The following is a 21,896-nucleotide window of genomic DNA, read 5'->3' on the forward strand; positions in this document are numbered from 1 at the left end:
TTAGATGAATTATCTCAGAATTTATTGTTTCCATATCATGAGATGGAGCTTCCTTGCCTGGAAACCATCTCTGAATAGAAAAGGTCCATCAGTCAGCCTGAGATCCCCCATTAGAGGGATGGGTACTGTTCAGAATCTGTGGGAAGTAATGGGCTGCAGCTTCCCCAGTTGCAGTTAGGTTGAGAAGGTTGCTCTCCTCTGCTCAGATGGCTGGCTGGCGTCACCAGTCAACACAAGTGCTGTGTGTGTGCTGCTGGGCTGGCATGAGTCCCTTGCATCATCCCAATCCATGAAATGTCAATGTCAGCAACAGTCTGAGATAAGTCCTGACTGAAAGGGTGAGACAAGGCTTGCAACTTCAGTTTGCCAGACATCCTTGCAATTATAATACTGAGCCACTTATTAAAAACTAAGTGGTTTCTGTCCTGTAGAAAAGGGCAGAATGTGATCGTCAGTGTCCCATCGGCGAGTTGATCATTTTCCCTGGAACAGTGGGAAACTGTGAGGAATATGGCCTTGATCAGCTCCATCACATGGCCTGGGGTTAGGACACGCGGATGATCTGTGTCATAGCTTCTTCATCGGCTTGATTTGGATCCTACAAAAGAAAGCACAGTAAAAAAGTCCTTTGCAAAAGCAACTGGGAATTCATGGCTCTCACTACTTATCACCAAGGGGAAGTACACAAACACTATGTCTGCATACTTATTCTTAGAAAAAGATTTCAAGTCTGGCCTGGCACTCCATGACAGAACACTCCAGAGTTGAACAGTATCTCACTTTTTTAACACCTGTGCTGTGCTCTACACACTTAAGGATTAAGGATCCCTAGGTGGCTAAAAGACCTAGAGAAACCAAGTGATATTGTATATTTTTATTATTTAAATACTGAGCACTTGGCAGGGCTGGAAAGGACATTGGATTTTATTTACTTTAATCTACTCATTTTGCAGATAAATCTGAAGCCTGGACTAGAATCAAAAAGTTAGTGACAAGCCCAGCAAGAATTAATTCTCAAATCTCTTGGCTCCGACTTAATCTTCTTTCCACTAAAGTCTGCCTGCTGCCTGCCCTTTACAAAAAACCTGCACCGTCAAGACGAAGATCAGTCCTTGGGAGTTCACTGGCAGTCCAGTGGTGGGTCTGGTGCTTTCACTGCTGTGGCTTACATTCACTCCCTGGTCGGGGAACTAAGATCCTGCAAGCCATGCAGTGCTACCATGTACACAAAAACCCACTACATAACAACCACCTTCAGTTCCTCCACACCAAGGCTCTGAAGCCTCAACTGGCATGATCCAAGAAAAAGCTGAAACATTTCTAGGGGTGGTAGGACAAAAGGCTGAGTCTTGATCAAAGAGGAAGACCAATAACCAACATTTACTGAGTTCTCACCATGCACTAAGCACTGAGATTAAAAAAGCACTATCTTATAAAGACGGACTGGACAACAGTAAAGCTGGAATGTGATGGGTCTTCAGAATAAAGCTTCTGTATGGGAGGAACAGAATAATGGGAGGAGCCTAGTCAACAAAACTTTACTGGTGCTCATTCTTGAATGGGTATTATGCTAAATACAATGGGGAACAACAATTCTTGACTCTCTACACAGCTTATAGTCTAGAGTAGACAACCACTGCACAGTTACACAAATAAAATGATTATTACTACACTCAAAAGGAAGATGTGAGAAAATAATGGAGTAGAAGAGACCTCTGGATACAGCCTCAGATTGAAACCAAGACGTAAAAGATATGGAGACAGTCATGCAAAAGGATGGCATGAAAAGCTTTACAGACAAGCTATTTTAAAGACAGAGGTTCTTGAACAGTAGAGCAAGAGCATGAAGACCGAGAAGCAGGAGGAAATAAAGCCAAAGGTGGGCGGGAGCTAGGTCCTACAGGGAGGGCCGGGCTGGCCATGGTAAGCACTTTGGATTTCAGTACGTGCAAATGGAAAAGGGCAGGCGTGCAAGGCAGCAGGCTGGTGATGTGATATGATACACACACTAAGATGTGGAGAGTGAACTAGAGGGGGCACCAGAGGGGAAGAAGGGAGACCAGACAGCTGTTGCCTTCACTGAAGCAGAGAGGGTTAGACTAGCCTGACCGCAGTTGGGAGGGAAAAAGTAAGCTGATTCAGAGAACAGAGTTAAAACCAAGAGGACTTCAAAAGTGGACAACTCTAGCTTTAATAACTGGGTGAAGGGACGTGCGACTTATTGAGAGGAATGTCTGGTATAGGTTTAAAAATAAAATAAAAACCAAGAGTTCTACTTTGGACACACTGACTAGAAATGCCAATAAGATACAATCAGTGAAATTAGATGTAAGAACCAGTATGGCTATAGACTAAGTTCTGGAATTACACAGCCTAGGTATGAATTTCAGTTGTACCATTTTATTAGATATTTTACTGTAGGCAAATGACTTAACCCCTCTAAACCTCAGATTCAAATGTAAAACAGAAACTATAATTCTTACCTCATGGGGGTCAAGGCTGTTGTAAAGATTCAATGATAAAATGCTTATGAAAGTGCTTAACATAATGGCTGGCACACAGCAGTTAAGTGTTAGCTGCTGCTACTACTACACTAGGGAATAAACTTGTTCTCTGAAAATCAAAAAAAGTGAGAATTTCAAGAAGGAATTAATAGTAGTAACTGGAAAAGACAGAGGAAAAAGGCCACTGGATCAAAGACCTTAGTTCTTTTAAAAACAAAGGGACTCTAAGATACACAATGTTGCATCTAGTTTACAGACTGGTTAGACCCTAGTGTGAAAATAGCAAGAGGACACTGTGAAGGCTTCCACCCAAGAAGAGTCAAGGCAACAAAGCTAAGAATAAAAGGTATAAATCCTCTTACCTGCATATGAGGACTATCTTTTTCTTTTGGAGAGAAAAATCGTCCACCTTCACCACGCTTCCGTGCCATGGCATGACGGTGCCGAGACTCATGCAAGTATTTCTAAAACAAGAAAAACCAAGTTACTAGCTAAAAGCAAGCAGACCTCTCCAATGCTCAAAAGTTTAGAATGGCTGTGATCAAAGCCACCAGGGGCAATTATGACCTTGTATTATGGAGAAATCTTGGAGAAAACACAAACAGCAGCTAACCGTATCTAACTATCACAAGAATGTAAATGCCAAATGAGTAATAACTAAATACAGATTCCCCAAAGATATAGCAGTGATCACCACCTACCCCCCAATACATATCCTCCCTTTTGCTTCAGTAACAAACCAAATTTTAGCTGGTACAGTCTCATTAAAGAGACGGCATTTCCTAGCCTTATTTTCAGGTAAGTGTGGCCATGTAATTAAATTTTGGCTAATGTGATTATGGAATTTTTTGAATGTTTCCCTGAAAGAAAGTCTCCTTATTCCTTTTGCTCCTTGGCTAGAGCCCAGTGGTCATCTTGGACTACGGACAGCACACTAAGCAATCAACACAGTAAGATGGGAGGGGAATGCTCCTGAGGGTTGCCACAGCCCAGGACAATAGGTCTCTGCACTTTGTGTTGGTCGCTCAGTCATGTCTAACTCTGCAACCTCACAGACTGTAGCCCACCAGGCTCCTCAGTCTATGGAATTCTCCACGCAAGAATACTGGAGTGGGTAACCACTTTTTCCTTCTCCAGGGGATCTTCCCAACCCAGAGGTCAAACCTGGGTCTCCTGTACTGGAGGCGGATTCTTTACTGTCTGCGCCACCAGGACAGACAGTAAGTCCACCTCTGGACTTTACGGAAGATTAAAAACAACAACAACAACAATAAAATGCTATTTATGTTGTAGTTATTTTTTAAATGTTATAGTTGCAGCTCCATATAGCAATAATAAGTACCATTACAAAAGGTAACAGCTATCTTATGTCAAAGTCTGGAAGGTACTCCAGGAAACTAACCACATAAAAGGTTATTTCAAAAGTAGAACCCTGCTGTTCTCATCCTGTATCCGTCCCAGTGTTATACATACCCTTCTTTCCTTTGGAATTTTCCCTTCTGCTTCTAATTTAGCCCGAGCTTGTCTCCTCTTAAGTATACGGTGGTACTGTTTGGCATTGACATAGAGAGGCTCTTCTTCAAGCATCTCCGCCCCAGGGAGAGGGATTCTCTGGATTGCAGGCACAGAGCCAGCACCAGGTACCATCTGTGTGAAGAGCAAAATCAGAGCTTATTAAGTAGTAACATGAAGTATGGACATGGGAAACAATTTCTTGGTCCCTGTTCTTCTGAATGCTATGACGAGTACCTTTATAGGGTACTTGTTGAATGCAGATTCCTGGAGAACATTTACACTTAAGGCCTGCATTTTAAACAAATGTTCCAGATGATTCTGTAATAGGGGGCCAAGGACCCACACTGAGAAACAATATAACCCTGTCCAGGTTTTTGTTCACGCACAGCTCCATTTTCTAAGAATGTCTGCTGCCATCTAATGGTCATGAACAGTAATCACAGGCAGTAAAAGAGCACAAGGGAACACAAAGGAAGGTAGGTTCAAATCCACCCAGTGATGCTAACAGCGTTTAGTTACATAATTGTTAACTTACTATACAATTCAACCCACATTTTCCGGAACAAATCCGGTTCCACTACCTTCCCAATAACAACAACTTTAAATGGTTACATTGTTTCTTCTAGTGGACTCCTCCACTTCTGTGTAGGTTTCTAATACTTGTTCTTTCTTAGCTTACCCATTTTAGGTACTGTACACTGACACACTATTTTGACATATGAGTTTACAGTCAACTCTCCTTCCCCTCTTCCCAATATATTTACATCATACCTTTTTTTTGGTTTCTCTATTGACTGCTGCTAAGTCACTTCAGTCGTGTCCAACTCTGTGTGACCCCATAGACAGCAGCCCACCAGGCTCTCCCATCCCTGGGATTCTCCAGGTAAGAACACTGGAGTGGGTTGCCATTTCGTTCTCCAATGCATGAAAGTGAGAAGTGAAAGTGAAGTCGCTCAGTCATGTCCAACTCTTAGCGACCCCATGGACTGCAGCCCACCAGGCTCCTCCGTCCATGGGATTTTCCAGGCAAGAGTACTGGAGTGGGGTGCCACTGCCTTCTCCATTGACTACACCTTTCTAATTCTGAACGTTGTTTCACCCACTTTGGGCCGTATATTTTCTACTTCCCAAAGATTAGCAGTCTACAACTCTCTTCATTTCACTTATGAGTAAGATTTCAGAAAAGTGAATGTTTACATCTGCTTTTCTTCTGCTATATCTCTAGCACGTAGAACAGTCTCTGGCACACAGTAGGTGCACAGAATGAGTTATGGTTTACTGTAATGTTTATTGTAAAAGTAGACCACTGTGTCTTAAGAATCTCAGTCTTAAGAGGTCAGGATTATACATGAGCTTCATGAGAGATTTTAAAATACAAGCTGAAGAAATTTTCAAAGACAAAGATACGTGGAAAAATAAACTATAGACAATGAAATGAAAAAGCAGTTTTCTTACCATGACCATCCCGCCTGAATTGACCACGTTGCCTGCCACTGGCAGCGTCACAGTGACCGTCCCCTGGCCGCTGCTGGTTGTGTTGGTGTTGGCTCCCGTCTGAACAATCTGTGCTCCTGCCAGACTGGCTGCGGGGATGGTGATCATGCCTGAAACAGGGACTGTAACTTTAAGAAAATAAAACATAAAACAAACAAACAAAAAAACAGGTATACAGAAAGAAGGGAACAAAGTTAGTCCCTCTTCTATCTGGCACACATGTATTAATCCTGGAAAAACATGGGCTTTTAGCACAAGGGGAGAAAAGGCACTCTTCCATTCTCTGCCTTGCTTGCTGTATATAATCCAAGTAATCACAAGTTTAGAGATGTTAGTAACTATATGGGTTCTAGTTCTGATAAAACTACTCATACAGAGTTGAAAAAGTTTTCAATGGGTGACCAAATATTTTGGAGGCCTCCCTTTCTGTAAGTCAGTCTGACTTCAGCTATAGCCACTGTTCTTTTATAAATGACCTGCTTCAGGATGCAGATTTTTAAAAAACTGTTTACTCTAAACTGACAATGAGTCAGACAGCTACAGGACTAAATCTTAAAATTAAACCAGGCATGCCAAGCCCCCAGACTTCAACAGCAGCACTTGAGGATGTGTCCATCATTCTCTGAGCGATCCCTGTTCTGGCTCTCTCTGGTCATAGGAGAGCACACTGCCTGCACTCACTGGATTTTGTCTACTGCCAAATTTTAATCCCAAGTCAAACCTGCAGTCACAGAAGACATACCACTAACAAGGGTTCTGCACGGTATTTATTTGGTCACATTCATGTCTCGCTTACTAGACTAGAGTGTCTTTGAGAAGAAAACCGTTTTCAGTAATGTGCTACATACACAGTGGTCATATAAGTCTTCTGGAATAAATTAATAATGAAGTGGCCAGGGGGAAAAACAAAAAAAGCAGCAGTGATATATTCTCTACCACGAAAGAAACTCCGTATTTCTAATCTTCCATTTAGAGAACAGTTATTAGAAAGAATAAAAATCTTATATAATCCCTAGGGTCATAGTGGCTGCCTTTAACAGCTACTGTAGTTTTCTCCTACAGATGGAGTCAACACTGGTCACATATTGGTGACAAGGAACTAACAATCAACGGACACTTAAAGGAAATCATTTTTGTTGTTGTTTTAAAAGTACGTTGTATAGAGGTCACCACAAAATTTCTAAAGCAGTCATTTGCTCAAGATGAACAGGATGCCCCCAAAAGTCCAACAGAAATGCGGGGCATTCGTACCTTGCTGGAGAATGGTGCCATCTGCATTAACTGGCTGATAGACGATGGTCTGCCCTTCAGCAGTCTGTGCCACTTGCTGCCCCTGGACAGCAATCTGCTGCTGTGTCTGGAGGAAACAAATCATGACACAATTTAATAATTCCAAAGACACCACAAGAAAAAAGGACCACGCAGTGCTTTTTAAGAAAAAGGCATTTTTGTGATAGTTTTCTTCCCCATTTCTACTACATGTGAAATATTCTACCCAGTTGTCTGACCCTCCCAAAGCAGCTGTGCTCCTCTGTTGATGCCGTGGAGAGACAGTGGAGTTACCTGCGTCTGGCCAGCAGTGACGGCTGTCTGGGGCTGCTGGATGATGATCTGCTGGGTCTGGCCCTGCTGGCCCTGCACTTGCACGGCCTGCCCACCCTGGATCTGGATCTGTCCCGGTGGGACCAACTGTATCTGCAGAAGAGAACACCAAGATTAGTGCCCTGCTGACACTGGTCTCCATTGGTCCTGGAGTGTTAGTTACTCAAATTCATCTAGAAGGCAGGAATTGCTCTGGAGAGGAAAAAAACACAAGTCCTGTTCTGCTCTCTTATGAATTAGAGAGAGCTTGTTTTCCATTTATGAAACTGGGGAATTTTGATCACTGTCTGGATACTGGATGATATTAAAGATAATATTGCTGGCATTGGGAATATATTTCTAAAAGCTTATTCACTTAAAAATACACCCTGAAGTATTTTTGATAGATGAAATGGTAATGTATATATTCAAAATAATCCTTGAGTCAGGGAAAATAGATGAAAATAGATTTAAACAGTAAAATACTAGTTTGTGTGTTAAAATGGGTGATGAGGATTCACCGTATCATTCTCTTTGCTTGTGTCTATGTCTGATGTTTTTTATAACAAAATATTGAAAAAAATTAAGTAACTTTTAAACTTTCCAGCTGGAATTCTATAAATATACACACACATAAAATCCTTAAAAGATTTTGTACAGAAAGGGGTATTATCATATTACATACCTCTGCAGTCAACACTTAAATTTAACAAACTAAATTAGAAAATGTTGGTAAATAAACAAGAAATGTCTCTGGTTATCTAGATCTATTTCTACCTATTTTGGATAGCAAGGAATACCTATTATTGGTCAATAGGGTTTCCTCTTCTATCTACTCATATTCTTTGCCCATTTTTCTATTCCACTGTAACTTTCATATCAACACATATAAAGAATTTTAAAAAATGTATTCTGGACACAAACCCCATTAAATGTTAAAAATATCTTCTCCAAATTATGTCTTCTACCTTTATTTTACCATATATTTTGACATACACCAAATTTTTAAGTTATAAAATTTTATGGTTTTTTTTTTTTTTTTTGGTTTTTAAGAAATTCTTCTCTACCCCACATCATAAAGAAAATATTCCTATGAAGAGAATATAAGTTTCCAAGTATGCTTTTTTTATAGTTAGATCTGTAATCTATCTAGCAAGTATTTTTGATATAGTATGAGGTAGAGATCAACTTTCCTTTTTGATACCATTCTTGAACCATTTCTCCACTGAAACTTTATATTATTTTTGTTATATACCAATTTCCAATATTCCTACGTCTATTTCTTGGCTCTCTACTCCCATTACTTGGCTCTCTACTCCATTGTCTATATCACGCCATGGATCTTAATCTAAGGAGAGAGCCTAGGTTTAACTGGAATTCTAAAACAGAAGGTACAATTCAAAAAAAGGTGAAGTACACTTCTAAAAGACATGGTTATTCAAAAAAACACACACTAAAGTAACCTCTAATAAAAATGGATTGAAATTTTAAGTGTTTTATGGAAGGCTATGGAATCATACCTAGAGCCATGTCATGCAACATTAACAGAAAATAATTTTTCCAAGATGGTTTGATTAGTTAACAGTGCTGCCTGGAGTGAGGAGAATAAGATAATCTTTTCAATGTCTTCTCTTAAAGGCCAAAAATCCTACAAAATCCACAGAATTTACAGCTGAAACGAACACTAGCAATCACCTGATATAAACTGCATTTTTCAAATGAGAAAACCAACAATCAAAGAACTTGGCCGAGAGCAAAAAGTCTGTCTAATGGCAGACCTGCAAATGAATTCAGGGCATTGCATTCCTGATACAGTCTTCCTAGCTCTGTATTCCACTGTTTCTATTCAACAGAGAAGAGGGCGTGCCAAGTGGGGGAACTGGAGAGGAGGCACTGAGAGGAAGGACAGAAATGAAATAGCAGTGTGAAATTGAGGCAAGCACGCACGCTGAAGTGTATTTAAAGACTCATACATTTATGCATGGAGAAATGTAGAAACTATTTTTAATCCTGACTACAACTCTATCTTGGCAAAAATATGCTAATAGCCTTAAAAATGACCTTACCCTTTGCCCAACCAATTCCTCCACTCCCAAAAATATTCCCCTAAGATTAAATTCAAGTGAAAAAAATAAAGCTATAAAATTCAAATACATTTATAGTAACCTTACCTATAAAAGCAAAAAGCAAAAAAAAAACACAAAAAATCTCTAAGTACACAGTGAAAATTACAAATTCTGATTCATCAAAATGACTATTATGAAGGAATTTAAAAATAAAAGAAAGTAAAACAAAAATACAACAATAAAACTATATGCTTGTATATAACTATGCCCAAGAGGTGTGCACAAAACTACAAGGGAATATGCAAAACTTAAAAGTTTGGTTATCAAGCATGGCTCAATTTTTTTTCAACTAGTGGCTCAGACAGTCTGCCTATAATGTGGGAGACCTGGGTTCGATCCCTGAGTGGGGAAGATCCTCTGGAGAAGGAAATGGCACCCCACTCCAGTACTCTTGCCTGGAAAATCCCATGGATGGAGGAGCCTGGTAGGCTACAGTCCATGGGGTCACAAAGAGTCAGATATGCCTGAGCAACTTCACTTCACTTCATATTACATTACTCCAGAAAAATGAAGATATTAATGAAATCACAGAAGATATAAGCAGCTTTAGAAAATTTTAGTAAAAAGTTCATTAACATATATATATATATATATATATACAAACACACACTCACTGGGATCTGGCTATTAGTTATTAATACAAAGGTGATATGACTTAAGCATATACTTCTCTGTAAATTATTTCTCACTAAAAATACTTCATTATTAACCCTTCCCCCAAAGTCAACAGTTCATCCTTTTTAACAAGGACATAATGTGTGTTGAGTCACTTCAGTCGTATCCGACTCTTTGTGACCCTATGGACTGTAGCCCACCAGGCTCCTCTGTCCATGAGATTCTCCAGGCAAAAACACTGGGGTGGATAGCTATTCCCTTCTCCAGGGGATCTTCCCAACCCAGGGACCGAACCCGAGTCTACTGCGCCTCCTGCATCGCAGGCAGATTCTTGACCACTGAGCCACCGAGGAAGTTCAAGGACATAATACACCATATGAATACAGTATGATGTACTCAATCGATTCTTTACCAACAGACACTCAGGCTACAATTTTTTTTTTTGCTAGTATAATGCTGCAATAAATGTCTCTGTATATTTCTTCCTACATATTTATATTTTCTTCCTACAGAATAGATTCTCCTAAGTGGGACAGGTACATCAAAAGGCTTAAATATTCAAGCACGAGATACCTTCCAAAAGGACTTTACAATTTGAAAATCAACAAAAATAATGTACTTCATTTTCTTTACACCCATTCTAGCACTGGATATAATCAGTGTTTTAAATTTCTGCCAATGAGATAAAAATGCCTGTAATTTTACTTTTGTTTTCTGTTTCTGAATCAGTCTTTCCAGTGAATTTACCTAACTACTTTACATGTCTGTTTAAAAAATCAGCTTTTACTTAGTTTTTACATTTTTGTTTTCTACTTCATTAATTTTAACCTATCTTTTGCTCATTTTCTTCTTGTCCTAACTTCCTAAAAAAAAAAAAAATTATTATTTATTTCCAGTTCTTTTAAAATATTCAAGGTTATAAATTTTGCTCTAAGTATAGCTTGAGGTGTGTGTGATAGGCTTAGACTGAAATATTTTCATCACTTGGCTAGATAAGTTATAAATAACATGGAAGGAAATGAAAAGGATAGTATTTCTGACCCAAAACAACAATCTCCAAAGCAGACTATACATTTCCCCCCTCAGTGCCCAGAAGAGCCAACAAAGAACACATTGATGATGACTTTTATTAAACTAGATACTCTTTTTGTAAGTGCTTCCCAGATGGCACTAGTAAAGGTCCTGACTGCCAATGCAGAAGATATAAGAGATGTGGGTTTGATCCCTGGGTTGGGAAGATCCCCTAGAGGAGGGCATGGCAACCTGAAATGGAACAGGACTCTATAGTCCTTGCCCCTAACCATGTCCTCTGCCTGCCTGTTGTCTGTGGAAAACTTTAGTCAAACAGTAAGTTTAAATAGAGAAGTGAGAAATGTGGAAAAAAGGAAAACAGTCAAAGGAGACTAATAATAGTAATGTAGTCATTAAGCATAGTCAAGGACCTTTTGTTCTTTCTCAAGGTCTACAGGTAATATTCTGAGCTATATCCTGTGAGCTGTCTTATAGACAATAAAACACCAGGTGGAGAAGTTAACTACATGATGACCAGACTGTAACCAGGATATGAGCTGCCACAATTCTAAGAATTGGCCACAAAGAAATAGGAACAAACAGACCCTGGAGCTGAAGATTAACTACACCTAAAACAACGAAGATGATGGTGGGTGGGCCACTGAAGAGCAATCTGAAGATGACTGTCAGAGCTGACTGTGCTGTTCCTGCATGTAGACCCCTCCTGTTTATAAAAGCTCTTGCCTCACTGGTTGCCACTGGCAGGGAGGTGGGGAGAAAGTCGGACTTTGGACAGAGGTCCACCACCCTTCCCCTCCCTGGTTGCCAGCATCTGAAACAAAGCAAACTTCCCTGTGTCCCTTCCAGCAACCTGGCCTGTTTACTGGCTTTTGAGTAGTGAGCAGCCAGACCCTCCATACTCTTTTGGTAACAAACCCACCCCAGTACTGATGCCTGGAGAAACCCATGGACAGAGGAGTCTGGGGGGCTACAGTCCTTAGGGTTGCAGAGCTGGCCTTGACTGAAATGACTTAGCAAGCTCTCTTTTTATATTACCTACATTGATTCAAGATCATGTCTAATACTTAGTCCTTACCAGAAACGTCCTATTTCTCCATGGCTGTGCTTTCTATTACTGACACTACAAAGGTGAGAAACTGACTAAATGCAACTAAATGCAAAAGGAAGGTAAGAAGCAATTAAATACAGTATCAATTTTCAATTTGTAACAACTTATTTCTTAAAACTTCTATCCTGATATTCTAAAATTCTTTTTTTTTGTTTTTTAATACCACTCACCTGCTGCAAACCCTGTGTCCCAGATACAGGTACTTGCATGATGGTCTGACCTTGTCCACCAGGAACAGCCTGGACCATGATGGGTTGGCCAGTTGATGTGATTAACTGACCTCCACTGACCTGTACCATTAATGGCTGCCCCTGGACCTAGAATAAAGTAAAATAAGAACAATGAAATAACATAAGACACAAAATGATTTTTACCTAAAGACAATCACTGCAACGACTCTGCTGTCTTTTTAGAGGAGGAAAAAGTAGGAGAGACACTAAGAAAATAATTTCAGGTCCTCATCCTCAAGCAGTCTTCTTCAAAAATACAGTATCTGTAACTAAGTGCCAAGCTGAATACTTAAAAGTCAGATAAAATGGGGTATAAGCAGAGTCTTTGGGAAGTCTCAATAGATACAAAGTGTTTATCATCAACTATAGGCTAAACTCATGAGAAGTATTTAATCAAATCATCAAGACTATTTGCCTTTTTAGTCCAATATCCAGGAATAGTCTCAGGTGAAGACTGGAGAGTAGGCAATGAAAGGGAGGGCTGATGGTGGTTGGACTGCAAATTCTTAGTAATTTGGAAGGAGTAAATCAAACTGTACCTGGCAATGACTTCAGGTGAGGTATCAAGCAGCTCCAAAAGCTTATATAGAATACCCTTCCTCCTTACAGTTTCTCAAGCATAAATGAAACACATACCTTTTACCCTCTACCTCACCACTGATAATTCTTGTCCTGTGGTTGTCTAAGGAGCCTACTAGTATAAATGCCTAGAAATATATTGGTCAATTTACAATTTTTGCGGCAGGACTGCTCACACTGGACCCTGCAGTATCTGCATAGTTCTTTTAGCTTTAAAAAGCATGAAAATTATACAGATTTTCAACAGTACCAAAAAACTCTCAACTTTCAATCTCTAATGAGTAAATGGATCATTCTAAAACCCAGGGCACTGAAAGTGCTGTAACATCTTGAGTCCCAATATAAAAATGTCTAGCTATCTGAATGCATTCTGAAAGTCAAAACCCAACCACTTTAGATGTGAATTGAAATGTTCAACAGAATCGCTGAAAATCCAAAACTTTCAGATTCTATCTTTGTTTTGAGGAACTATTTGTAACAGATCAAAATAAAATTTGTATATCTGAAATAATCATTCTCAATGTCAGTGAAAGTGTGTTCAAATAACAGTAATTAGTTAAAAGATCAATCTGTCCTAGATTAGTAGATTAGATATTAAGCCCTCCCCACCCCTATGAGTGTATTGGAATCTTTAGGAACATTCAAATTCTGTGTTTTGTTAAACTGCTCCTTGACAAATTCCACTTTACTTTTTAAAGACTTTACAATCTGATTCTCCTCTGCTTTTCTCCCCTCACTTCCCCATCCCAAATCAAATTCCCTTTGCTATACTAATGCTTCTACATGCTCTATTAGGAAAGATTTTTAAAAATATTTATTGCATAACTAACTGAAAGAAGTATTTAAAGTTCTCCACAAATAATCAGAGCCCTAGAGGAAAGGTTTCCATTATCTCCATAAAGTGCTTCCATTTCTTTAAAATCTGCATAAGAAGGAAACAAGTTTTAAGGCAATTATTTTGTAATTTTCTGGCTATCCATCATCTTCACTTTTCCCTTCACTGACAGGCTACATATGCACATGATGAACCATGTGAGACTCCAAGGAACCTGCTGTTCTTACAACATATGATGACACAAGGATACATGCATCAGACAAGAAGCCATACAGTTAGGAGCATGTCACATTCCCATTCCATAAGTGGTTAACGACAATACTGTTTCATGTATCAATAAGATGAAGCAAGCATGAAAAACATGAGTATCAAGCTGCTGAACTCTGAGATTTGAATAGTTTGGGAGTACCTACAAACTCAGCTTATTTCAGCTTAATTTATGTTTAGAATTGGCTGTATATCATCAAACATTAAGAGTGGCAGGCGTGGGAGTAGGGCTGAAAGGGTAAAGTGAAATGACTACAAAAGGGAGTTCACTGCAGGATGCTTGCTAAGCAGCACTAACAGTAAAGTGAGATGCCAGTTCTACATTCTAGGTCCTACTCATTTCCATTCAGAGGAGGAAAAAAGGCAGGCTACTTGAACTTTGCCATGTTCTCAAAAATATGGTCATTTTAGTTAAAGTAACCTAATAAATACAGAAAAGAGTTTTGCTTCTTCTGTTTACATAGAACTGGCCCAAATTTAACCCCAATTTAGGTATTTAACTTGGTCATACATAATGTTAAGAAACTGCATTGTTTAAGCAGGAATTCTTACAGTGGCTATAATACCTAAGATTTACAGACAGCGTATCTCTCTTCTGTCCAACCAAGAGCTATGGGGCAATCTCTGCAGATCCAATAATAAGGTCACGACTTCCCCAAGAAAAGTAGTGAGAGGATAGCAGAGATTAACAAGATTCAGTGATTAGATCAATCTTGTCAAATGCAATCATTATTTTATATCTGAGTTGTCCTTTTAACAATGCACAATCTAGCCTAGTAAAATGTATACATTTTCTTCTCTTAAAATTTACCATGCAATCTTATTAGAGAATCTGAGCTCTAAATCAGTTCTAATGCCACTTGTAAGAATTTCTTCACTGATTTGTTCTCAGGTATCCCCCCAAAACATACTAGTCAGATGGCACTTTTCAGAAAACGGATACAGCATCACTACATGATTTAGCACAACACATTAGGATACTGGCATCTTATAAGCCTCAAGGACAAGTTAGCAGCATCAAAGTCATGCAACTGGCTTTGCCGTCCCTCCGTGAGATCCGACGACAAACAGCACCAGACACGAGGAGAGAAGTCCATGCAGTGCTTACAGAGAGTCAGAGAGAGCACCACTACCTGCAGGGTCTGGACTTGCTGGCCTGAGGCGGATGCCACCTGGGCCTCAGTCTGCAACTGGACAGCAGTGACACCACCCTGCTGCTGAGAACAGGAACAGGAAGAGCTTGAAATGTGTCAGGAAGGAAATGTATAGTTCAAGACATGAGATCACCTTACCTCTTGTGGGAGAGGAAGGGTCTTCTTTCAATAGCCCCACCCTACACAGGACTTTCAAACTGGAGACTCCCTATACTGAAGCTTTTTGTTGAAGGTAACAGATTACAGACTTCTGTCTTACAAATTACAGATTACAGTCTTCTGTCTCCAGAGCAGAACTCAAATACACTTCCATGACTCAAAAACATCGATGTACCTGACATTATTAACAAAAAATTTTTAATGCAGTCCTTCCCTCCAAAATTAAGCATTTGATCCTTTTGCATGCAGTTATTTTAATGTTCTTTTTATTTCCTCAAATGAGTTCACAAGAACAAAATAGTTCATCAAGTTTTAGCAGCCTAGAAGCTACAATGAAGAACTTCTGGAACTTGAATGCAATCACCAGAAAGGAAGAATAAAGCAATCACTATGAGACAAAAACATCTTCATGAGGTCACTGCTCTCATGTCCCCAAACTAGGATTACTCCTACTCAGTTGGACTACCTTAGAAGCAATGTATTCATAGACTCAACTTAATTTTTATTACCCCTAGTAGTAACTTCAGACAGAGCAAGAATTCACTCACTAGGGCACTGGTATGAATGAATGGAGGGTTCTCTGTGGAATCTCCCTTTCTATCAAGGCAGCTGAAAGAAGCTGTAGTTTTGTGGAAGGAAAAGCCAGCAAAGGAATTTTGACAATTAATCTCTTTTAATAAAAAGTAGCTCCTTCCTTTGGTCATTAGATAGAACAACTCACCATCAAAACCACCACTGCCCACCTACTCCCTGCCCCCGACTAATGACTTTTCTATATTATCTAGGTCCCATTTTGGAAACAAAACATTTCCAATTTTGGCCTACAGCCCAAATCAATGCACAATCAATTTATTTTCTTCTAGGGAGAAAAAACAAGAGAAGTTTTCCTAAAACAAACCCAGGTATATATAATCAGAAAATGTAATCTGTGTATAAATTCAAGAAAGCAACCTATCTGAATTAGGAATAAAGCAGCAGCAGAAATCCTTTCTAATATGTGCTTATCCTTAAGTGTGGATACCTATTATCCTCATACTGAACTAAAAGTTTTCAAAATAAACACTGTGATGGATCAAATTAAATACTGCATTTCTTAGAAGCTATCTTCGTTTGTCTATCTGGTAAGGCCAAAGCCTTACCAGACCACAAGTTGGCTTAATCAATAAGAGAAACAACCAAATTTAATCCAGGAAAACAAAACCACCCTTCAAAGCTCCATCTGAAAACAGACTAAGTATTTTTGATTTCTACTAAGATAAAAGGGGGCAGTTTATTAAACCGGGAACCCATGACATCAAATTCTAAGTAGTTATGGACTGGATAGACTTTTGAACAGAGAAAATCAGAGAAATATCAATAAATCCAATCTTCAAAAAGTACTTCAGCACAAATCACCAGACCCACTAGAAGATCCGATGCCTCTCAAATCTACAACTGAGAAGTGTTATCATCACCTCCATTGCTGTCATTTTGTTTAAAGCAGTTTTACTTCCATACCTGCTGCTGAATCTGTCCAGCCTGTACAACAATCTGCTCTGCTGAACTGTTGCTGTTTGCTGCATACTGTTCCATGGCCCCTCCAAATCAGAGTCCTGTCCACAGTCAGCGTCACTCTGGAGACCCTAGAGGACTGCCAGATGCACTCCTATTAGAGAGGGAAGAAAAGAAAGTAGAGTGAGAGTGTTAGTTAAGGCCTCCAAGATATTCCATCGTTAATATGCATTAACATATTAACCTTTAATATGTTAAATAGCATCTTGATAATGCTATTTAACATATTTAAAAATGCTTAGTCATTACTCATCAGCAACTTTCCCTTTCAGTACTACTAGAGCAACACTTGCACCTTAGAAATTCTCATTAAGCTACAGCATCACTTTCTTACAAGGCCCATTTAACACAGATTTCAGGCCTGCACATGTACTTTAGAGAACTGTGCTTTTAATTTGTAACACATTTGTACTACATGTGATATGCAATCTAAAATTTTAGAATTTATTAGTTAGTTCGTAATTACCCAGATCTGAAGTCCAACAGATTGCTTATCAGTGTTAAGTAAGAAAGACACAGAGAAGGTTTAGGAGTTTGGGCTTTAATCCAGAGCAATAAATAAAAAGGAATTATAGAAATGGCATAAATGCTATTTGCAGATTAAAGAAAAAAATTTTACGTATCAAGGGTATTATTTTCTCTGAAAAGAATCTACGTTTTCCTCAGCCATGAATCTGAATGCCTGATAATACCCCACCCTTTGTTACTTTTAACTTTTTTTAATGAAAAATTTCAAATATATACCCCAAATAGTGAGAACACTATAATGTTCCACCTACTCCCCATAGCAATCACCCAGCTTCAACAATCTTCAACCCATGGTCAATCTTATTTCACATATATCTCATCTATTTTTCCACCCACCCTCCCTCTGCATTGCTGTTGTTCAGTCGTCAAGTTGAGAGTCTGACTCTTCGTGACCCCATGGACTGCAATATTTTGAAGCAAATCCCAGACACCTTATTACTTCATAGCTCCATAAATACTTCAGCATCTGCCTCCAAAGAGTAAGGATTCTTTTGTCTTTATCATTTTATCACAATGATACTGTGTCTCTACAATTACTTCAAACATTAAAAATTTTGTAAAAAAAAAGCAAGAGAATTCCGCCCCATTCCACCCCCCCCACCAAAAAAAAAAAAATCTACATCTGCTTCACTGACCACGCTAGAGTCTTTGTTTGGATCACAACTGTGGAATATTCTTAATGAGACAGGAATACCAGACCACATTACCTGTCTTCTGAGAAACCTGTATGCAGGACAAGAAGCAACAGTTAGAACTGGACATGGAAAAATGGACTGGTTCAAAATTGGGAAAGGAGTATGTCAAGGCTGTGTATTGTCACCCTGCTTCTTTAACTTATATACAGAGTACATATCATGTGACATGCCTGACTGGCTGAAGAACAAGCTGGAATCAAGATTGCTGGGAGAAATATCGACAATCTCCAATATGCCCATGATACCACTTTAATGGCAGAAAGTGAATAGGATCTAAAGAGCCTCTTGATGAAGGTGAAAGAGGAGAGTGAAAAAGCTGGCTTAAAGCTCAACATTCAAAACACGAAGATCATGGCATCTGGTCCTATTACTTCATGGCAAACAGACCAGGAAAATGTGGAGACAGTGTCATGTTTCATTTTCTTGGGCTCCACAATCATTGTGGACGGTGACTGCAGCCACAAAATTGAGACAGTGGCTCCTGGGAATAACAGCTATGACAAACCGAGACAGTGAATTAAAAAGCAGAGACATCACTTTGCCAACAAAGGTCCATATAAGTCAGTTATGGGTTTTCCAGCAGTCATGTATTGATATGAGAGTTGGACCATAAGGAAGGCTGAACACTGAAGAATTGACGCTTTTGAACTGTGGTGTTGGAGAAAACTCTTGAGAGTCCCTTGGACTGCAAGGAGATCCAAACAGTCAATCCTTAAGGAAGTCAACCCTGAATATTCATTGGAAGGACTGGTGCTAAAGCTGAAGCTCCAATACTCTGGCCACCTGATATGAAGAAATGACTCGCTGGCAAAGACTGATGCTGGGAAAGATTGAGGGCAAGAGGTGGCAATAGACGATGAGATGGTTGGATGGCATCACTGATTCAATGGACAGGAGCTGAGCAAACTCAGGAAAATAGTGAAGGTCAGGAAAGCCTGGCGTGCTGCAGTTCATGGAGTCACAGAGTTGGAAATGACTTAGCGACTGAATAACAGCAACAAATATCATTAAATATGCAGTCAAGGCCCACATTTACTCTTCTCATACACTTTAACAGCTGAAAGCTCCTTTTTGAAATAAGGACACGATTAAATAAACTGAAGTAATAATGAGAACCCTGAATAAAGGCTTGATTTAAAAACTTTAAATCTTCTCCTAAACTTTTCTCCAGGCCTCCATAAATTCTAAAATTTGAGTGACAGTTACACTTGAGTTACATTGAATTACATGAGCTGCACATCATAGCAGCAAAGCAATGTACCTCTCCCCACAAATCCACACATGGTGGATGAGATGAATTACCCACCATGATTGTTAAGTGGCTCAGTATTTGTGAATGCCCAAATACTTAGGAAGAAGTGCACTGATGGGTGAAGTTAAGTTTAAACATAGATATATACAGATACCTCTCTAAAAAGGCAAGTACAGTACATTAAGAGCAGATTCTAGATGACGGGCACACAGGTGTTTATTATAAAACTCAACTTTACTGTATATCTAAAACATTTTATACTAAATGTTGGGAGGAAAATCTAATAAAACTCAATCAAGTCTATTACTTCTAACAAATCGGTACAGAGTATAAAGAGTGTAAGAGCCGTGAGTGAGTGGCAGGGTGACCATGCCACTGAGCCCGACAGTATATATGGCCATGTGGTTCTTCATCTCACCACCCCTGCTCTAATGGAATGCTCACCAAACACGCATCTAGCTTTAATTTGGATTCATATACAGTAGCCAACAGGGAGCAGATATGATCAGTAACACAAATAAACCTAACAGTTAATTCTCACTGCATACGGACAAATCAGCCTTCTGGTTTTTATATGTCTCTTCTAAACTGGTTGACTGAGTTGGCTCCTCAGAGATTCTGGAAACAGAACAGAAAACCAGAATTTCAGCCAGATTAAGTGGCTTTTCCAGGGAAGTGAATGGTCTTTCCTAAATTCTATCTTGTCTCTAACTGCAATATACACAATGCATTTATGTTTCTAAACTAATAAAATTAAAAATTAAAGGTCATGAGTAGTGTGATTTCATTTATATGAAACCCTGAGATGGTAATAGTAATCCAGAGACGGAAGGCAGATCAGTAATTTCCTGGAAATGGAAAAGGTGGAAGAGGGAAGTTGACTGGGATAGAGCATGTGGAACTTTCTGGGGTGATAAAATGTTTTGTATTTTCATTATGGTGGTGGTTGCATTTGTGTATAAATTTATCAAAATCCATCAAAACGTACACTTAAAATGATTATCCTTTATGTCTAAACTATATCTCAAAAGAGTTGATTAATAAAATAAGGATCAGGAAGCAATGTCCTCTGTATTTTAAAAACCCACTCCACCTTCAGTCCCCTTCCTGTGTGAGATTTTTTTCCCTTGACCCCTAATTTCCAGAAATTTACATCATACTGGAAGTGCAAAGAAATGATTGATAAAATGTCATGCAGGTTTTCTTTTTAACTAGTTTATCCTCATAATACAAATGCTACAACTTAAAAACATTTAAATCCACTATACTTTGATGGGTCAAAACAGAAGGGGTTTCAAGCTTAACAGCAATTTCTTGTCATATATTAATGAGGGAGTGATTCAGCTTGGAGCATGATATTTAGACTGCCAATGGTGAAGAACGGTCGCCACCAGCTTCTGTGAAGCCATATGTTCCCATTATTGTGGGCTTCAGTTAGCAGAACTGCAATATAACTGACATCGTCTTTCCTGAAGTGCTTTTCTGCCCACATTCTGACAGAATTAAGTCAGCCGGATTTAGTCTGTCTAGTTCTTGCTCCTAATTCAAAGTTTGAATGTCTTTTCCTCAAAGACAGAAAGAACATATGTTTATTCTGGTTAGCAAGAAAATCTCTTCCTCCTCACTTCAAGGTACAGAACCTGAAACGCAGCGAACTACTTAGAAATCCATTTGTTTTGAACCAACACACATTTTAACTCAACCAGAAACTCAATCTTAATAAACAAGTGAAAAATCCTGCAGAATTATCATATTTGATCGTCACTACCAGGCAAAGACTGGAAGAGCAGTTTTTAAACTTTTTGACAGCTCACAGTAAGAAACACATTTTCTATCACAAATGCACTTAGAACATACTTTAAAAAAGTAACTAAAAGTTTCATGACTGATCTTTGTAAGTATAACTTAAGATGAATGGTGGTATTCTCTATTCTACTGTAAAAAATTACCAGCATTGGTCCACTAAATTGACTTCACAACTTAACAAACAGGTCCTGATCTATGTTTGATAGAAGACTAGAGAACAAAGAGCTATCTGGTATCCCCATCATCCAAAAGGTTTCTGGATTGCAGTTCCGAATTTGCGTAATCTCCACTAATGATGGACCACCTGTCAAACACTGTCTTGAAGGTTTTAGAAATAAAAGGAAAACTATATGTTTTTAACTTCAGATAGTCTTTAAATTTAGTAAAGGAGTAAAAATCTGTACGCAATCCCTAAAGGAAAAAAACAAACAAAAGAATTTAAAGGACAGAAATTGGGGACAGACATGAAGTCTTTAAAAAAATGTGGCATCTGACCTGGTCTTAAGCACAAGTACGATCTACACATGACCAAGTGGAAGGAAATGGAGTGCTCCAAATGAAGACATACCATAAAAACAAAGAGAAAAATTTCCACATATAAAACAGCAGGCTAAAAGGCCACATGTCAAGAGAAGCTAAAGGTCAGATTACTGTACTCAAAATTCCAGGCAAGGAAGTTCTTTTACAAATAAGTAGGGTTTCTAGAGGGGTTTAGCAATAATATGACCAGACAATAACTGTCTATTAGAAAGAAGTCTAGCAAAAATGTTTGCTGGTTTTAAAGTGACACATACTACCATTTTTAAGTCCCAAGGTATTTATCCTCTCCAAAGGCAAATGTAAACGTCCTAAAAAAAAATATCTA

General features: G+C 38.9%; 1 protein-coding gene across 8 annotated transcripts in view; it reads right to left on the reverse strand.

Moving 5' to 3' along the window:
• NFYA (nuclear transcription factor Y, alpha) overlaps positions 1 to 21,896 on the reverse strand; it is a 24,190-nt gene continuing 2,294 nt past the window's right edge. For 3 of the 8 annotated variants that reach the window (XM_010863200.1, XM_010863203.1, XM_010863202.1), the window contains exons 2-10: positions 16,697 to 16,844; positions 15,017 to 15,103; positions 12,146 to 12,292; positions 7,077 to 7,208; positions 6,765 to 6,870; positions 5,475 to 5,641; positions 3,978 to 4,151; positions 2,867 to 2,968; positions 1 to 598 (exon numbers count right to left, since the gene is read on the reverse strand). In XM_010863200.1, coding sequence (XP_010861502.1) covers positions 545 to 598; positions 2,867 to 2,968; positions 3,978 to 4,151; positions 5,475 to 5,641; positions 6,765 to 6,870; positions 7,077 to 7,208; positions 12,146 to 12,292; positions 15,017 to 15,103; positions 16,697 to 16,771 — 1,044 coding nt within the window. In that variant the 5' untranslated portion in view covers positions 16,772 to 16,844 and the 3' untranslated portion in view covers positions 1 to 544. Of the gene's footprint in view, positions 599 to 2,866; positions 2,969 to 3,977; positions 4,152 to 5,474; positions 5,642 to 6,764; positions 6,871 to 7,076; positions 7,209 to 12,145; positions 12,293 to 15,016; positions 15,104 to 16,696; positions 16,845 to 17,913; positions 17,939 to 21,896 lie in introns of those variants that run through there. The other 5 variants (XM_010863204.1, XM_010863206.1, XM_010863205.1 and 2 more) reach the window with 5 other exon arrangements.

The sequence above is a fragment of the Bison bison genome, unplaced genomic scaffold (assembly GCF_000754665.1).
Source record: "Bison bison bison isolate TAMUID 2011002044 unplaced genomic scaffold, Bison_UMD1.0 scf7180017864487, whole genome shotgun sequence".
Lineage (NCBI taxonomy): Eukaryota > Metazoa > Chordata > Mammalia > Artiodactyla > Bovidae > Bison > Bison bison.